Source organism: Entelurus aequoreus, linkage group LG19 (assembly GCF_033978785.1).
Source record: "Entelurus aequoreus isolate RoL-2023_Sb linkage group LG19, RoL_Eaeq_v1.1, whole genome shotgun sequence".
In the NCBI taxonomy this organism is placed as follows: Eukaryota; Metazoa; Chordata; class Actinopteri; order Syngnathiformes; family Syngnathidae; genus Entelurus; species Entelurus aequoreus.
Genome location: NC_084749.1, coordinates 35674902 through 35694245, shown reverse-complemented (window position 1 = coordinate 35694245; position 19344 = coordinate 35674902). Strand labels below are relative to the sequence as shown.

Sequence of the window (19344 nt, the reverse complement as noted above, 5' to 3'; positions counted from 1 at the left end):
ATAATCCTCGCGTAGAAAAGGGGGGTGGAACCAAGTGTCTTTCCGTGTCGTTCTCGTCATTCAGAGTATAAATTGGCTGTCAAAATGTACCAACTTGTCGGATTACATCCTTGTTCTTCGATTATCCAGGTGAGAGGCATGAATTAAGATCTACAATAGTTTGACAAGCAAAGAAATGAGGAAATAGCTAATCAGTCGATCATGTCAGCATTGGCACACAAGCTCCTGATCACAACACAGATATTAAATAGTTTGTCTGCGTTAACAATATTACTAATACTTGGTTAATATTCAAGTCACGACATGTAAATGGAGTATTGTTGGCACTTTTTGGATGGTTTATATTGGGTTTTATGGGACGATTAGAGGACATCCCATTGGCTCCGTTGTAAGCAGACTTTTATTTACGTGTTAGAATGCATTAAAAAAAAAAATACAACCGTCGTCACGTCTTTCATAGTGGTTGTGAACGAGAGGTAAAACTCCCAAAAGAAAGTGCAGTAGCCCTTTAAAAGTGCTGGCACAAAGAATAAGCCAGATAAGTCATCAGAATTGGTTGGGTCGTAATGTAAATTTAAACGCACACATTAGCACCAGAGGTATGGATGTAACGGTTAACCGGTTTTACTATTAAAGGTGATTAAAGACATCACGGTTATTTAATCGCAAAGGCTCCACTACACTGTGTGTTTCAGTCGTCCTCACTCGCTATAAACGGACATTATGCCGGTGCGTTATTTTGGGCACAACCTGCACGGAACGAAAACAGGGTTGCACCAGTGGTGCAAGTTATTGAAAGACGAGTATGCTACATTAGTGTAAAAAAAAATGGCGACAGCACAAAGCAACAAACTTTTCCTACCCCAAAAAAGCTGAAGTCAGCAGTGTGGGAACATTTCAGGTACTTAAAAAATAACTAGGGAGTCATTGAAGATGATGGCTCACATATTGGCAAAACGGTCTAATACGTCCAATATGGTACACGCTAAAGTAAAGGTAAGACACAATAACGGAGTTAAATTATGTTAGTGGCAAGTTATTTTAAGGAAAAGTGAGTTGGTAAGGAGTTAAATATAAACAATGTCACTTACAATCATTAGCACAGCGTTGAGTCAGTTCTGTGTCAACTAACAGCAACAAGTCCTCCTGTCAAAGGTGTTATTCAGTGACCATTTAATGTTAGCCATTGTTTCTTCTTGTCTGTGTTGAATAAACTCTTGGAATAGTAAGTTAAGGGGGAACTGCACTTTTTGGGGGATTTTGCCTGTCGTTCACAATCATTATAAAAGACATGACGACGGATGTATTTAAAAAAAAAAAAAAATAGGAAATAAATGTGATCAAAAGTCAGCTTACAATGGAGCCTATGGAAGTCGCTCTATTCTGCCTATAAAAGCTCTTAAAAAAGCATCCATTAAGGTTTTGTACATATACTATAAGTCTATATGTAATGTAGTAACGGGCACATTAATAATAACATTTAATATTTACGTATTTTGATCATTTTAAGCATACGCTGCGCATTAATGAGAAAAACGCATCACAACGATCACTTTTTCCCCCCCACTACATCACTGATTATTACCCACTGCAGACTTCATAAGAGCCAACAAACATAATAAAACATCACTTACCATGCAATGTCTGCTATCATTAGGATGCCGACTGATAGAATCTTGTTATATTCCCTTTTTAGACTAAAAATTATTCATAATCCTCACGCAGAAAAGTGGGGTGGAGCCAGCCTTTTTGTGTCGTTCTGGCCATTTCTGGGTCTAAATTGGCTGTCAAAGTGTACCTACTTGTCGGAATACGTCCACATTTTTCTACATTCCAGGTGAGGAGCATTATTTATGACATAGAACAAAGTTTGACGAGCAAAGGAAGCAATGAAGCACCTTACCACTCGATAATCTCAACATTGGCAGACAAGCTCGTGATCACGCCGTCGCTATAAATAGTTTGTCTGTGTTAGCGCTTATAATAACAATATCACTAATACTTGGTTAATATTCAAGTCATGAAATGTAGATGGAGTATTGTTGGCGCTTTTTGGATTTTTTTTTATTGGGTATTATGGGCGGAAAAATGGACCCTCGTTGGCTCTGCTGTAAGCTGATTTTATTTACGTTTACAAGTTAGAATGCATTTGAAAAAAAATTACTTCCGTCATTATGTTTTTTCATAATGATAGTGAACAAAAGGCACAATTCAAAAAGTGCAGTTTTCCTTAAACATAGAAAGTGTAAAACACTAACATAACACCAGGAGCTTGTAGAATAACATCACTATACCATGGGATCTAACTATGTGCATTCCACTTATTAACACAGCATAAAACCGATTAAAAAGGAATAAATAGGCATGGATTAAATTTAATGACAATACCAATTGGCAACTCAGGCAGATGATATACTCAATATCATCTGCCTGAGTAACATGTTCCCTAGGTGGATCAATTAAGTGAAACTTAAGTTTTATATTAATAATACTTATTATTATTATTATAACTACAGTGGAACCTCAATTTACGAACGCCTCTATTTGCGACATTTTATGTTAATGAACCTTTACATCGCGCCAAATATGCCTCTGTGTACGAACCATGTCTCGGGGTACGCACGCTTTATTCATTCATTCATTCAAACATTTTGCATGCCGCTTGAAGCTAAAAGGGGGTTGCCATATAGATGACATCACTTCCTGTACACTCGAGCACAGCCATTTTGAAGGGGAGGAGCCCTCTTCGTCACATCCTGTTTACATCCTGTACACACCAGCATGGTCATTTCAATGAGCTTCGAGGCTAGCGGCACCTTTGACAAGTTTATTTCCACAATTGTCATATAATATAATTGTGATTTAATAGACTTTTTGTTGTGGAATCAATCAATGCGTAACAATCGGGAATTATGTGATTATTACTAGGACTATGATTGTATATTAAACATGTAGTATCATTGCATCCCTAGTTGCAAGACAGGTCTAGAAAACCACCCCTGACTACAGGTACATTTTATATTCAATCAGGTCTGAGTTCACAGCCTCGGGTCCAATGACTGAGCTGAAGGCATACGTTTAGCCTGACCCGCAAGGCGTGCAAACACTGCTGTGTAGCTGTGCTCCAGGGAGCACGAGTCCGGATATGAGCCTGACCCTGAATCATACGTAAAGGAAGTTGGTTATTACAGCACAGGCTGGTGGTTTATGAGTTTGCTTTAAAAAATGGATGGGAGCTACATCCAAGGACAACTTTCAGCTTACTCTCTCTACTTCTGAGAGGCAGCTACACAACTGTCTGTGTAACACTTCCTTAATGTCAAAACTTAGCACACAAAGTAAGACAACTGGTGTAATATGCAATGAAAATGTCTGTGTATGATATTTGACTTGTGGGTGAACAGGGTACTTTTTATAATAGGACATATTAAAATATAAAATATGGGTGCTTTTATTTCCCATCTTCATGTTGGCAGCATTCTCTTTCCAGGCTCGCCTAACCATCTTTTGTCCTGGCCGTGACCGCTGGAATGCTTGACCACTGCAGATAGCGCCACAGTTAATACAACTTGCTGACCCAAGCGTGATCTTTCCAAAACAATCTTCGGGAGGTCAGGGTGCACTGAGAAAGGCCGGGGCTCGTTATCTTACAAGCAGCTAAGTGTAGACGAGGAAGAAGAATGCACAGCACTAATATTTAATTCAAGCAATAAACATCTCGGACATTGCACATTGTCAGCTTGACCTCGCTTTCTACACAAAAGGAACCCCCGCAGCAAGCAAATTTTAGTTATGTGGTGGGGTTGCTTAGAGTAACTTGCGAGTGCACTGCCAACACTACATGACAACTACCTGACTGCAGTCTAACGATTACTGTAATTATACCAGAAATAGTCATCGAGGCATTCCACTCATGAAAAAACTTGAGTAAATGCAACCTTTAACTGCTGTGTCAGTAACTCTACCTAAGCCCCTAAATCAGGGATCCATCCATTTTGTACCGCTTGTGCCTTACAGGGATATTCAACAAAATAGTTTTGGGGGGGGGCACATTTCCAGAAAGCTAAGGACCGTGGGGACCTCCTTTTGCCATTATTTTTATTTTATATATTCCGGAGAACCATTTTTTTTTGTCAGATACAGGAGCGCTTTGCTTTTTTAAGGACCTTCTGCAAAAATGTGAACTTTGCACAAGTTTTTTGAACTGAACTCAGGCGGAACCAGTTGGATAGCATAAATGATGAAAAAGAGAGGACATAAAATAGAACTTTGAGGAACACCACTAGTATAACTAAAGAAGTTGAAAAAATGACTACTGACTGCATCTGAAGTAAACAAGCTACAGCAACACCTTAGTTACATAAATCACATTACAAAACAAATTTAGCTGCCAAAAAAAAAGAGGACTACAAGGGATGCCTTGAGGAACTCCTCTGTTATGTACATCACAAGTTTGGACCCCAGTGTTCGATGTTTAGCAAGGTTAAAATGTCAATTCAAGGAACTGCCAATGTGTTTACAGTTGTCCAAATTCCTCTACACAAAAGGAGCACTCTAGTGCTTTTAGAAAAAAGGTTTGTCTGTTTCAACTGAAATCGGGGGCCAGTATGATGTCATTCCCTGGACAAATTTGCCCCCCAGGGCGCCAGTTTAATAGCCTTGCCCTAAATGATTAAATGAATCCAATGACATGACATACCGTACTCTAGTACAGCGGTTCTCAAATGGCGGCGCTAGTAACCCTGGGGGTTGAAGGTGATATGTAATATTGGGGATGTAACAATAATCGGTAATAATGCTCATCATCATCATCATCGGCAGTCACTCGTAGTCGAGTATGACTGTCCTCAGAATGGATGGATTGTCTTTTAGCGTGGGGAGACTGATGCGCCTGCAGCCACCACACGGTCCTTGGCAGAGAGGGGCCTTGATCCAGTGGCATGGATCCATGACGACTGGAGACCACCCTCTGTTGCAGCCTTCATCCGCCTTCAGTGCCGTTGTGACATGCAGTGTCATCCTCCGCCACTTCCACCGTTGAGGTCTTTGAAATGCTATTCAACCCATAGCTGGGACCCTGACAGGTACTACCACCCCGGGTCAGAGCGGACCTGGGAGCAATGATGACTGAGGGGTAACTCCACCTTCCCCAAAACTCCAGATAACCGCAGTAAAACTCCATAATGTTAGTATTACTGTTTTAAATTAAAATGTTGAAAAAATTGTGATTGACCGCACTTTGATAAACTCACGGACCTAGTTGTTAAATGAAACTGAAACAGACAGAATAAGTTTTTAATAAATCTGAAAAGACTATAATCATGTTTATGAATACAACTATTTGTATTTCAAAACAATTTTTTTTTATCGTAAAAGAGGACACTTAAGGTTTATAATTATTTGATGTGCACAAATCCTTTTATTAATAAGGTATTAATTAAAGAGAACACTACTTTTCTACTTTGCGACAGATTCTTTCTTTACGATTGTGTCTTTCACCTTCTTTATCAAAGTGCTGACACTTGCAACTTTTTTTAACCCCGTAGTGGCTTATTATGCAGCCGCACTCAAAACAAACTCACTAACCGAGACTGTATATTAAAATCGGGGTTATATTTTGGCGATAATTTTCATTGAAAACTGAATCATACCAAAGTACTTATTAATATTAATTCTATTAATACGTCATACCTTATCTCTGGCACAATTTTATAAAATATGAGAATGGTGCCTCTTCAGCAGTGTAAATTTTGTTGACTAAAAATGTTCGTCTTATTTATCGTCACTAGTGTTAATTTTGACAGCAGTTTTTAAATGTAGTTTTTGTCCAGTCTTTTGACGAAAATGACTTTTAGTTTTAGTCATATTTTAATCATCTAAATTGATTGATTAGTCGACTAAATTCCTCACATTTTAGTCGACTTAGTAAATTTGGTCGACTAAATTATAAAGTATAAAGGACAAACCATCTTTGAGAATGTCTTAAAAAACACTTTTAATGAGGTTTTTAAAGAGCATCTCAAAAACTAAATTCACAAGAATTGTTTGAGTTAGGGGAAAATAGGTCGTTGACGATAACTAAAAGAACATTTGTTAGTCAACAAAATTAACACAAAGTGATGGTTTTTAATACACAGTTGGTAATCATATTTGCACAAGAGTAAATAAAGTTGCCAAATAGATGCATAAAAATGGAAACACATGACTATACCAGAACCAGTCGTAAGATCAGGCAAGTTTTAAATACATAAAATCAGGTCACACTCCTCAAAAGCAGATTACCAGGGATAATAAAAACACCACTTACCCTCATTTTTAGATACTGGAGATGTTACTTGTACCACCAGATCAAAAGTTCTCTCTGGGTTCTCCCTAAAAAACAAGAGAGGTGGTCATGATTTGTGTAAACATTTTTTATCAGCATCCAAAACACTCGAGTTGATCGATGAATCATGCCTTAAAGCAGGGGGGTCCAAACATTTACCACTAAGGGGCCACACACTGAAAAATAAAGCATGCAGGCGCCATTTTGACAGGCACGCGAACAGGTTTTATCTGGCCCGTGGGATGAGTTCACTAAGTATAACACTTAACCTGAAATTTTTGAATGAAAGAAACTGCTGTTCTAAATGTGTCCACTGGATGTCACAATAGCAATTATTTGTATCTTTGTAGACCAGTGTTTTTCAACCACACAAGTGTGCCGTGGGAGATTATCTAATTTCACCTATTTGGGTTAAAAATATTTTTTGCAAACCAGTATCTATAGTCTGCAAATAACGTGCCGTTGTTGAGTGTATGTGCTGTCTAGAGCTCGGCAGAGTAACCGTGTAATACTCTTCTATATTAGTAGGTGGCAGCCGGTAGCTAATTGCTTTGTAGATGTCGGAAACAGCAGGAGGCAGTGCGCAGGTAAAAAGGTGTCTAATACTTAAACCAAAAATAAACAAAAGGTGAGTGCCCCTAAGAAAAGGCATTGAAGCTTAAGGAAGGCTATGCAGAACAAAACTAAAACTAAACTGGCTACAAAGTAAACAAAAACAGAATGCGACGGCGTGGCGAAGTTGGTAGAGTGGCTGTGCCAGCAATCGGAGGGTTGCTGGTTACTGGGGTTCAATCCCCACCTTCTACCATCCTAGTCACGTCCGTTGTGTCCTTGGGCAAGACACTTCACCCTTGCTCCTGATGGGTGCTGGTAGCGCCTTGCATGGCAGCTCCCTCCATCAGTGTGAATGTGTGTGTGAATGGGTGAATGTGGAAATACTGTCAAAGCGCTTTGAGTACCTTGAAGGTAGAAAAGCGCTATACAAGTATAACCCATTTATCATTTATAATGCTGGACGACAGCAAAGACTTACTGTGGAGCAAAGACGGTGTCCACAATGTACATCCGAACATGACATGACAATCAACAATGTCCCCACTAAGAAGGATAAAAACAACTGAAATATTCTTGATTGCTAAAACAAAGTAGGTGCAGGAAATGTCGCTCAAAGGAAGACATGAAACTGCTACAGGAAAATACCAAAAAAAAGAGAAAAAGCCACCAAAATAGGAGTGCGAGACTAGAACTAAAACACTACACACAGGAAAACAGCAAAAAAGTCAAAATAAGTCACGGCGTGATGTGACAGGTGGTGACAGTACACCTACTTTGAGACAAGAGCTATAATGATGCATGCTTGGTTATAGTTTAAAGTCATATCCAACAATTGCGACGACGACTTTTTACTGTCAACTGAGTTGTTGTTTGTTATGATTTCTGCTAGTGGTGTGCCTCCAGATTTTTTCAACGCAAAAAATGTGCCTAGGCTCAAAAAAGGTTGAAAAACACTGGAGTAAAGAATACAGTGTTTCCCATAAACTGCCAAGATACCTGTGGATGTGGGGGCGTGGCTATGGGCGTGGCTATGGGCGTGGTCACCACGACATCCTCGAGTAATTTGCATAATTTACTACAATGATATGATTTTCTCTAAAAAGGCTCAAAAAATGTATACTTACTAATTAATAATAACAGTTTTGTTTTAAACGTCCATCCATCCATCCATCCATCTATTTTACAATATAATTACAACACTTTATGTACATATTTATATACAGATTTGAACAATAATTTATTCACTGAAATATATTTATTAATTGTGGTTCTTACAAAAAATATATCTTGTAAAAATATAAAAGCTAAAATTCCCCTTAAAGCTCTGCCCCTTTAATTAGTGCATACTAAATAATTTAACTTTAGCCTACTACTACAACAACCATATTATTTACCAGCAACATAAAGTGAAACAGAGGCAGAGATGTCCTGCCACAGTCAGTAACAAATAAACAGAAAACAGTAGTGGTGGTAGATAGACACAAAGCTTCATCAAACATCTGAACAAAGAGCTCCAAAAATCTTGATCCTACACTTCTCTTTTGTAAAGTAAATCTGAACAGCCGATATGGGCATCTACATCAACTATATGATTTGCCTGAGAAGCTTGACATTACACACAAAAAAACAAAAAAAAACAAAAAATTTAAATTAAAATATTTTAAAAAATATATATATTTTTTTTTTTGTGGCGGCCTTAATTCTTTTGTGGCGGGCCGCAACAAATAAATGAATGTGTGGGAAACCCTGGAATATGAAGTGATTTTTGGCCCAGGACGTCCATCCATCCATGTTCTACCGCTTGTCCCTTTTGGGGTTGCGGGGGGTGCTGGAGCCTTTCTCAGCTGCATTCGGGCGGAAGGCGGGGTACACCCTGGACAAGTCGATCCCTCATCACAGGGCCAACACAGATAGACGGACAACATTCACACTAGGGCTGGGCGATATATCGATATATTGCGGGTTTGTCTCTGTGCGATATAGAAAATGACTATATCGTGATATTCGAGTATACGTTCTCACGCAGATGCTTTTAGCTGCGGCCATCACACTGCGTGCGTTTCCCACTCTTTCTTGTCTCTCCTTCTCACAGAGACGTAAACCAAGCGCACCTTCTTACACACGTCACGTGTGCAACGTCACACGCTCCCACGGAGCAGACAGGTAGCGACATGGTAACGTTAGCTGTGATCCTAACGGTGAGGTGCTAGTGGTAATACGAGAGAAAGAAGGTGCGAATCTGGTAACAAATGGAGGAAGAATTAATTACCAAGAAAAACAGCACGGGATCCATCGTCTGGCGGTGGTTTGGCTTCAAGCGGGAAAATGTTCAACATTTATGCGACAAAAGCGTTGCTACAAAATGTAGCACCACTGCTAATGTAGCATCATTTGAAAAGTCACCCGCTAGAGAATGAGGAGTGCTTGAAACTGCATGTCAACATCTTCGTTCGGTGCCACACCAACAAAATGCCGAAGCAACTATTTCCAGATCAACACCGTATGAAAAAAAAAACAACAGAAGGAGATAACGTCCGCAGGAACCTATTATGCAGCTCATTTTTATTTGACAGTTATTGAAATATCTTGTGTGACATCATGCACAAAAGTGCACTTTATTTGTTTTAAACTATTGTAGTGGTGTTCTGTACAAAAAGTACACTTTAATTTAGTGTTGTTTTGATATGTCATCTTAGTGACATCATTCACAAAAGTGCACTTATAGCTTGTTTTAAAATGTCTCTGACAATCTTGCACTTTCTGTTTTGGAAATGCCATGCATGTTTGTGCCACTGCTTAATAACTGTTTAATAAATACAGTTTTGGTCAATTGACTTAGTTGTGATTTCCCTCTCTGCATGAAAGTTTAAAATGAGCATATATTAATGCAGTATGAACAAGAATGTTTTAATGTAGACACATAAAATCATCATACTGCTCTGATTATATGCATCAAGTGTTAATTCAAGGCTAAGGCAAAATATTGAGATATATATCGTGTATCGTGACATGGCCTAAAAATATTGAGATATTAATAAAAGGCTGTATCGCCCAGCCCTAATTCACACTCACATTCACACACTAGGGCCAATTTAGTGTTGCCAATCAACCTATCCCCAGGTGCATGTTTTTGGAGGTGGGAGGAAGCCGGAGTACCCGGAGGGAACCCACGCAGTCACGGGGAGAACATGCAAACTCCACACAGAAAGATCCCAAGCCCAGGATTGAACTCAGGACTACTCAGGACCTCCGTATTGTGAGACACATGCACTAACCCAGTGGTTCTTAACCTGGGTTCGATCGAACCCTAGGGGTTCGGTGAGTCGGCCTCAGGGGTTCGGCGGAGGTCAAAACACACCCGACTCATTGTGTAAATACAAACTTCTCCCTATCGCCGTATTACGGATACGGCAACAGCAGAAGTCACACTGATTTGCAGGTGTGTAGTTTGTTGTAAGCTTATGCACTGTGTTGGTTTTGTTGTTTGAACAAGGTGATGTTCATGCACGGTTCATTTTATGCACCAGTAAAAAAAAACAAGGTTAACACTTCAGTATGGGGAGCATATTCACCATTAATTAGTTGCTTATTAACATGCAAATTAGTAACATATTGGCTCTTAACTAGTCATTATTAAGTACTTATTAATGCCTTATTCGGCATGGCCTTATTATAACCCTGACCCTAACCAAATAACTCTAAATTGAGTCTTTATTACTTAGAATATGTTCCCCTAGTGTCCAAATAACTCTAACTTAAGTCTTTGATACTTAGAATATGTTCCCCATAATAAGGGGTAAAAAAAACATAGAACTTTGTCTTGAATTTGAAGAAAATATATATATATTTTTTTCACTTAAGAAGGGTTCGGTGAATGCACATATGAAACTGCTGGGGTTCGGTACCTCCAACAAGGTTAAGAACCACTGCACTAACCCCTGTTATTATTGAAATGTTTCTTGCCACCTTATGTTGTATATTTTGTATAGTAGATTTCCAGTTCATTTTATTATCTATTAATACTCCCAACACATCTTTGTTTTTCATATGGCAATAACACAAATATGCAATATTTCCCCCAAAAAAACATTTCAAAGTGGAATATTTGACGTGAAATAATTGGAGCCTGGAATAGGTCAATAATTCATAACAGTGATTTTCATTCATTATTACTTTTTGAGCAATGACCGCTTTAAAGAAAAAAACAGGTATTATTTGTGTTATTAGAGTCAACATTGCAACTTTGTCTCGTTACATTTCCTCTGCTGCCTTGTTATAGTGAACATGTTGTCATGTTTTATGGAGTTAGCAGGGCTGCTAAGAGCAGCAGACTTGACCCAGAAGCCGCCGCGCCAGCTGGCCTGTCTGTTAAATCCACTCCCCACTAGAGCCTGTCTTCTTCTAGCATGTTCCCGCTAACATCTCTCACAAATGACAGCGTTATAGCGAGCTTACTTGATTCTGCTGTCCATGTTTTAGTTACCGCATCGCGACAGCTCCGTGCTGTCTGTCGGTGGCTTCTGCTACTCGGCTATCCGACAAGAATGTCCCCTCTCCCCGCCGCCCCTGCGTCGTGGTCCCGGTCCCTGGGCCCCGTTCCGCTGGCGTGTTATTGGTTTAAAAAAAAAAGCCGCTACGTGCTCCGGACGCAGCGTAACGGTTGTAGTTCAGTCCTTGTTCCGTTAGCGTGGGCCCAGTCACAGGCGAGTCGCACGGTGGTTATTTCCCACAACAAACATCACTCCGGAAGTGCTGTCAGACCCTCGGTGACGTCATTACGTCAACGCAGCACTTTGCTGAGTCGCTACACCAGGGGTGTCCAAACTTTTTCCACTGTCGGACATAACAACCGAGAAATGTTTGTTAATAATTTTATATCGCAAGCTACACATTAGTCATTCATTCATTTTTTATTTATCTCCTTCATTGATGTGCACTTTTGATCAATAGACAATTAAACTCTAACAACAAAACACTTATTTACACACCTATGCTTGAGAAGGAACAGGATGAAGAAAATCTTATATGAAAACAAACAAAAAACACACAAAAAAAACGACAAGTTCAAAAACTTCATGAAGTACAAACCGAACAAAAAAAAAATATACACCTCACGGGATGATACAAAACAAATACAAAACCAGACAAAAAATAAGTAAAATAATAAATATAAAGCAAAATGTGAACACTTAAAAAAAGTTAAAGTACCAATGATTGTCACACACACACTAGGTGTGGTGAAATTTGTCCTCTGCATTTGACCCATCCCCTTGTTCACCCCCTGGGAGGTGAGGGGAGCAGTGAGCAGCCCCGGGAATCATTTTTGGTGATTTAACCCCCAATTCCAACCGGGGTTTGAACTCACAACCTACCGATCTGAGGGTAGACACTCTAACCACTAGGCCACTGAGCAGGCCATATAGTATATATATACATATACATACATATATATATATATATATATATATATATATATATATATATATATATATATATATATATATATATATATATATATATATATATATATATATATATATATATATATATATATATATATATATAGTCGATTTCTGTAATTAAGACCTACATTTTCAGATTGGTTCAATCATTTCAAATTATAATAAAATCTTGGAACATGGTTAAAAGTAGAAAAACCTTAAATTACTTTCTTTATTGAAGGGATCTAAGTTGTTTTAGATAAGCCCATTTTTATACATACGTAAATACTTTTACATTTAATTTAATTTATTTATTGTGTGGGTGCTACAAAGCATTCACACATATGGTTTTCTACACCAAAATTCATCCATCCATCCATCCATCTTCTTCCGCTTATATGAGGTCGGGTCGCGGGGGCAACAGCCTAAGCAGGGAAGCCCAGCCTTCCCTCTCCCCAGCCATATATATATATATATATATATATATATATATATATATATATATATATATATATGTCATTTTTCACCCGATTTTCAAACCATTCCAACTTCAAACTGTTCAGCCTATTTGTGAATCGCAAGCTTTCCCTTGAAAAATTCCAAAGATTCCCAGATTTCCCAGAATTCCAGGTTTTCCGGGATATTTTTCCCATTCAAAATGAATTGGCCATTTTTCAAACTTTCACCATTTCCACATTTTTATACCTATTCAGACCATTCGACCTTCAACACATTCCTTGGAGGGGACCGCAGATGTGGGGACCCCCAACCCCCTGGGCGACCGGTGCAATGGACGTCGAGTGGATCTAGTTAATAGTGTGAGAGTCCAGTCCATAGTGGATCTAGTTAATAGTGTGAGAGTCCAGTCCATAGTGGATCTAACATAATAGTGTGAGAGTCCAGTCCATTGTGGATCTAGTTAATTGTGTGAGAGTCCAGTCCATAGTTGATCTAGTTAATAGTGTGAGAGTCCAGTCCATAGTGGATCTAACATAATAGTGTGAGAGTCCAGTCCATTGTGGATCTAGTTAACAGTGTGAGAGTCCAGTCCATAGTTGATCTAGTTAATAGTGTGAGAGTCCAGTCCATAGTGGATCTAACATAATAGTGTGAGAGTCCAGTCCATTGTGGATCTAACATAATAGTGTGAGAGTCCAGTCCATTGTGGATCTAGTTAATAGTGTGAGAGTCCAGTCCATAGTTGATCTAGTTAATAGTGTGAGAGTCCAGTCCATAGTGGATCTAGTTAATAGTGTGAGAGTCCAGTCCATAGTGGATCTAGTTAATAGTGTGAGAGTCCAGTCCATAGTGGATCTAGTTAATAGTGTGAGAGTCCAGTCCATTGTGGATCTAGTTAATAGTGTGAGAGTCCAGTCCATAGTGGATCTAGTTAATAGTGTGAGAGTCCAGTCCATAGTGGATCTAGTTAATAGTGTGAGAGTCCAGTCCATAGTGGATCTAGTTAATAGTGTGAGAGTCCAGTCCATAGTGGATCTAGTTAATAGTGTGAGAGTCCAGTCCATAGTGGATCTAGTTAATAGTGTGAGAGTCCAGTCCATTGTGGATCTAGTTAATAGTGTGAGAGTCCAGTCCATTGTGGATCTAACATAATAGTGTGAGAGTCCAGTCCATTGTGGATCTAGTTAATAGTGTGAGAGTCCAGTCCATAGTTGATCTAGTTAATAGTGTGAGAGTCCAGTCCATAGTGGATCTAGTTAATAGTGTGAGAGTCCAGTCCATAGTGGATCTAGTTAATAGTGTGAGAGTCCAGTCCATAGTGGATCTAGTTAATAGTGTGAGAGTCCAGTCCATAGTGGATCTAGTTAATAGTGTGAGAGTCCAGTCCATTGTGGATCTAGTTAATAGTGTGAGAGTCCAGTCCATAGTGGATCTAGTTAATAGTGTGAGAGTCCAGTCCATAGTGGATCTAGTTAATAGTGTGAGAGTCCAGTCCATAGTGGATCTAGTTAATAGTGTGAGAGTCCAGTCCATAGTGGATCTAGTTAATAGTGTGAGAGTCCAGTCCATAGTGGATCTAGTTAATAGTGTGAGAGTCCAGTCCATAGTGGATCTAGTTAATAGTGTGAGAGTCCAGTCCATTGTGGATCTAGTTAATAGTGTGAGAGTCCAGTCCATAGTGGATCTAGTTAATAGTGTGAGAGTCCAGTCCATAGTGGATCTAGTTAATAGTGTGAGAGTCCAGTCCATAGTGGATCTAGTTAATAGTGTGAGAGTCCAGTCCATAGTGGATCTAGTTAATAGTGTGAGAGTCCAGTCCATAGTGGATCTAGTTAATAGTGTGAGAGTCCAGTCCATTGTGGATCTAGTTAATAGTGTGAGAGTCCAGTCCATTGTGGATCTAACATAATAGTGTGAGAGTCCAGTCCATTGTGGATCTAGTTAATAGTGTGAGAGTCCAGTCCATAGTTGATCTAGTTAATAGTGTGAGAGTCCAGTCCATAGTGGATCTAGTTAATAGTGTGAGAGTCCAGTCCATAGTGGATCTAGTTAATAGTGTGAGAGTCCAGTCCATAGTGGATCTAGTTAATAGTGTGAGAGTCCAGTCCATAGTGGATCTAGTTAATAGTGTGAGAGTCCAGTCCATTGTGGATCTAGTTAATAGTGTGAGAGTCCAGTCCATAGTGGATCTAGTTAATAGTGTGAGAGTCCAGTCCATAGTGGATCTAGTTAATAGTGTGAGAGTCCAGTCCATAGTGGATCTAGTTAATAGTGTGAGAGTCCAGTCCATTGTGGATCTAGTTAATAGTGTGAGAGTCCAGTCCATAGTGGCTCTAGTTAATAGTGTGAGAGTCCAGTCCATAGTGGGGCCAGCAGGAGATCATCTTGAGTGGAGACAAGTCAGCAGCGCAGAGACGTCCTCAACTGATGCACAGATGAGTGGTCCATCCCGGGTCCCGACTTTGAACAGCTAGCGCGTCATCTGTGGTCACCTAATGTGTGCTCCCCCCTCTCCACGAAGGAGACCAGTTGACGGCAGATCAACTGGTCTAAAAGGGGTGTCTATTTAAAGGCTAGAGTATACAAATGAGTTTTAAGATGGGACTTAAATGCTTCCCTTTAACTTACTTGGAACAAAACATTTTTTTCTATAAAAATGTTACTTCCGCCCAAAAGTTCCCGAAACCCACCTCGACCCCGAAGTCAGCTGGGGTAGGCTCCAGCTCACCTGTAGTCCTAACAAGGGCGAGCTAAATGAAAAATGGATGAACGTCAATAAAACTGCATTAATGTAAGAGGCCTGCATTACATAATGTTTATAGACTGGCAGTTTGCTTTGTTCTATTTGAGCTCTAAGAGGCACTGTAAGTGTAAAGCGAAGCCCTTTATTCCGCCTTTCAAGCAGTTCTCATATGCAGCAGGTTGATTTTCCATCCCACGATACTTTTAGGCATTCATGTTCTCTTTCATGCTCTCAAACTGTGACGTTAATGTAAACTATTTGTCAAGAGACTCAGTCACTTATTTGTCAAGGGACCAACTCCCTCAAGTCAAACCTGCCGGCATAATCCATTGCTGTATCCTGACACGTCAATTTCCACCTTGAGGGAGATTTTCCTTCTCTCTTTTCAGAAACCAACCCGTCTCAGAGGAGCATGAATTCAGTTTAGGCTTTGCTGGTACCTTTTCGTGTTCCCAGCTAAAGTCGCATGTTCAAGCAGTATTTGCGTGGTGGTAAATTGAAATTAAATCTTGGATGTGCTTCTCTTCTCTCCTGAGATTGTGTATGGCAGTGTTTTTCAACCATTTTTGAGCCAATGCACATTTTTTTCATTGAACAAATCCAGAGGCACACCACTAGCAGAAAACATAAAAAAATGAAACTCAGCAGCCGATATTGACTATAAAAAGTTGTTCTTGCAATTGTTGGATATGAATTCAAACCATAACCAACCATGCATCACTATAGCTCTTGTCTCAAAGTAGGTGTACTGTCACGACCTGTCACATCACACCGTGACTTATTTTGAGTGTTTTGGTGTTTTCCTGTGTGTAGTGTTTTACTTCTTGTCTTGCGCTCTTATTTTGTTGTTGATTGTCATGTCATGTACGGATGTACTTTGTGGACGTCGTCTGCTGCTCCACACACTGTAAGTCTTTGCTGTCGTCCAGAACTCTGTTTTTGATATAATGTACTGTAAACTACACCCTTAATGTCACAAAAGCAGTGTTTGAAAACGTTTATGATCTCACTCACTAGTTTAACAGCAACAATTTTAAAATAATTTCTATCAGGAATATGTGTCTTGTGAATGATGGCAACTTGCTCTGATCTCCCATCGGACCGTTGATTGGTCAGCCGCTGCATGCTGTCAATCATTGTCACGTTGGCAAGAAGGTAGCACCAGAAAGTCAATCATTAAGCTTGTGGGTGGTCTAAAGAGACACGATTCAGTCTGCGCGGGAGATTTCCGCCTATCAGAAGTGTTTGACTTGTCTCCTTTTAGTAGCATGACATTATTTTGGGATATTAAAAAGTGCCTCCTAAATAATGCAGGGGACATGTTCCACTGTCCCCAAATGAAGCCCATGCCTCCACACCCCGAACCTTCATGCTGACAAATACCTATGTAGTTTTGGAGATACGCCAATGTTCTATGTTCTGAAAATGATCTACTTTAAGGCAACATAATTAGCAACATTTATTATTTATCTATATTTATATTGTACTATTTTTCCCCCCAAACTTTGACTAAATCCCTTCTTTTTCAAAGTCAGAATCATGAAAATCCATACATCAATCAATCAATCAATGTTTATTTATATAGCCCTAAATCACAAGTGTCTCAAAGGGCTGTACAAGCCACAACGACATCCTCGGTACAGAGCCCACATACGGGCAAGGAAAAACTCACCCCAGTGGGACGTCGGTGAATGACTATGAGAAACCTTGGAGAGGACCGCATATGTGGGTAACCCCCCCCCCTCTAGGGGAGACCGAAAGAAATGGATGTCGAGTGGGTCTGACATAACATTGTGATCCGTTTTACTACCGCGTGTCCCTCTCACGGTCGAGGGGGTGCTGGTGTCTATCCCAGCAGCATTCAGGCGCAAGGCAGGGTACACCCTGGACAAGTCGCAACCTCAGGAATCATGAAAATGATTGCTGCAAATCACACTTCCCTCGCTTAGTCTGTCAAATTTTGAGCGAGTGAATTTGACTGGAGAGGTCCATACTTCCCTCATATTCCCATCGATCTAGATACAAGTGTATTAGCATTAACTTATGAAGCCTGTTCAGATGAGAGGCAAACTGTTCTAAGACCAACTGAACTGTCCAGTTGCTATTAATTGAATGCCCTGAGAATTTGATAGAACAGTTCTACAGCAGTTTTGGGAAACAAAACATATTCCTGGCTGGATATGTTGGACTTACGAGATTTTTGTGCAGTTATCACAGGCTGCCAGGTCAGTGTAGACTTGGGTACAGCAAGCAAATTAGACACAGTCTCCATATATATTTGTACAATTGCACCTTCCAGTTCATAGGAGATACTCAGTGTCGCCCGCAAGCAGCTGCAGATACTCGCTGAGTTCTTTCACAGATGCAAAGTCTTTGCAAAGATGAAAGAGTACTGTCGCTTATTGGTAAGAAATTTTCCACAGTTTTTCAGTGATGTAATCTTTGGCGAGGGCATTCTCAAAGGCTGAATACGTAGAAGTAGCAGCGAGATAATGTAGGAAGAAGGTCTTTGGACACTAAAGAGGTTTTCAACAAGTGTCTGTAGACCTTTACAGGAATGACAGCGCTGAGTTTTGTGTACACTTTGCTTCTTTTGTAAAAAATCCCTCTAGTCCAGCAGACCAAATTAGGTTTATTTTGTGGGATATCCTCCACTGGATCTTCAGAGTTTTGTGGTAAAAAACAATCGTATGGTGTGGTAACATCTGCGTCTCTGAGGTTGAACACACCGGCGAATCTGCTCCGGTCTCCGTTATGCATTGGGGTCTCCAGGGAAATCCACCTCTGGCCTGGTGGCCTCCGAAGCTCCAGGGGAAGTTCCTCCCTCCCTGTCACCAGCTCTTGGTTATGGAACACCAACATGTCCGTCTCCAAAAATAAGGACCTCTGCGACACGACTTTGCAGTGTGGAATGCAGTAGACACATCCCCGTGGAGGTCCAAAGTATTTTCAAAGGTCCAGTGCCATAGCAGGACAGTCACTTAAGGTTGGCTTGAGTTGTCAGAGAAGAAAACAGCTCAATACAAGGATCCTCTCACCCAGCCGTAAAGAAGACCCAGCGTTAGAACAAAGAAGATGCATAGGAAGAGGCAATTTGACCAAACAATGAGGATTAAGTTGCTGTTGGCTCTGAGGTCTGGTGTGGTTGTCTCCGGTGACGCCACATCAAAACGGGTAAAAAAGAGGCTCAGCTTCTCCTTTAGCAGGTCCATGGGTGGTCCTGCTGTACTCACTGACACACCTGTCTGCTGTTGTTAATGTCCAGGTGGTCCTTTATCCTCCTCCGATGGTCCCGTTTGGCCTTTATGATGCCTCTCTTCAAGTTGGCTGTGGCCATGCTGTGATGAGCAGCCACTGGACCTCCCAGGTCCTCCAAGGTTTCAGGTTCGAGTAGATCCGGATGTGTCTGTCCACTGTGACCATGTCAAGTTGCAGTTTTTTTATATTACACAGCACACGGTCTGTGAACACATTCTGGTCCTGATGTTTAAACACATCCCAGTTCGTCCTCTGGAAACAGTGCATCAGGCCAAGTTGTAATGGTTAGGGTTTTAATTTATTTGACCATGCATCCAGTTACATTATGGAACATCATATATTTCCAGTTTCTCACAACAATATGTACGTGCAGCTTTCCTGAGAGGGGTGTATGCAGGGATCATAAATAGGGACGTGTGGAAATGTGGAAGCTGTCTCCCCCTGTATTCTCGCTTCACATTGGAGTACACTTTGTTCAGTTTTTGCTCCACTAGTCATTAGAGATGTCTGATAATATCGGACTGCCGATATTATCGGCCGATAAATGCTTTAAAATGTGATAT

The 19344-nt window shown here is 40.2% G+C and overlaps 1 protein-coding gene and 1 pseudogene across 2 annotated transcripts in view; both read right to left on the bottom strand.

Annotated features, from left to right (window-relative positions):
* dennd1b (DENN/MADD domain containing 1B) overlaps window positions 1-11636 on the bottom strand; it is a 324363-nt gene extending 312727 nt beyond the window's left edge. For both annotated transcript variants that reach the window (XM_062028406.1, XM_062028407.1), the window contains exons 1-2: window positions 11336-11636; window positions 6308-6372 (exon numbers count right to left, since the gene is read on the bottom strand). In XM_062028406.1, the coding sequence (XP_061884390.1) occupies window positions 6308-6372; window positions 11336-11352 (82 nt within the window). In that variant the 5' untranslated portion in view covers window positions 11353-11636. The remainder of the gene's footprint in view (window positions 1-6307; window positions 6373-11335) is intronic.
* Window positions 11637-17922: 6286 nt separating this feature from the next.
* LOC133634963 (alpha-(1,3)-fucosyltransferase 7-like) lies at window positions 17923-18860 on the bottom strand (annotated as a pseudogene).
* Between the last annotated feature and the right edge of the window lie 484 nt (window positions 18861-19344).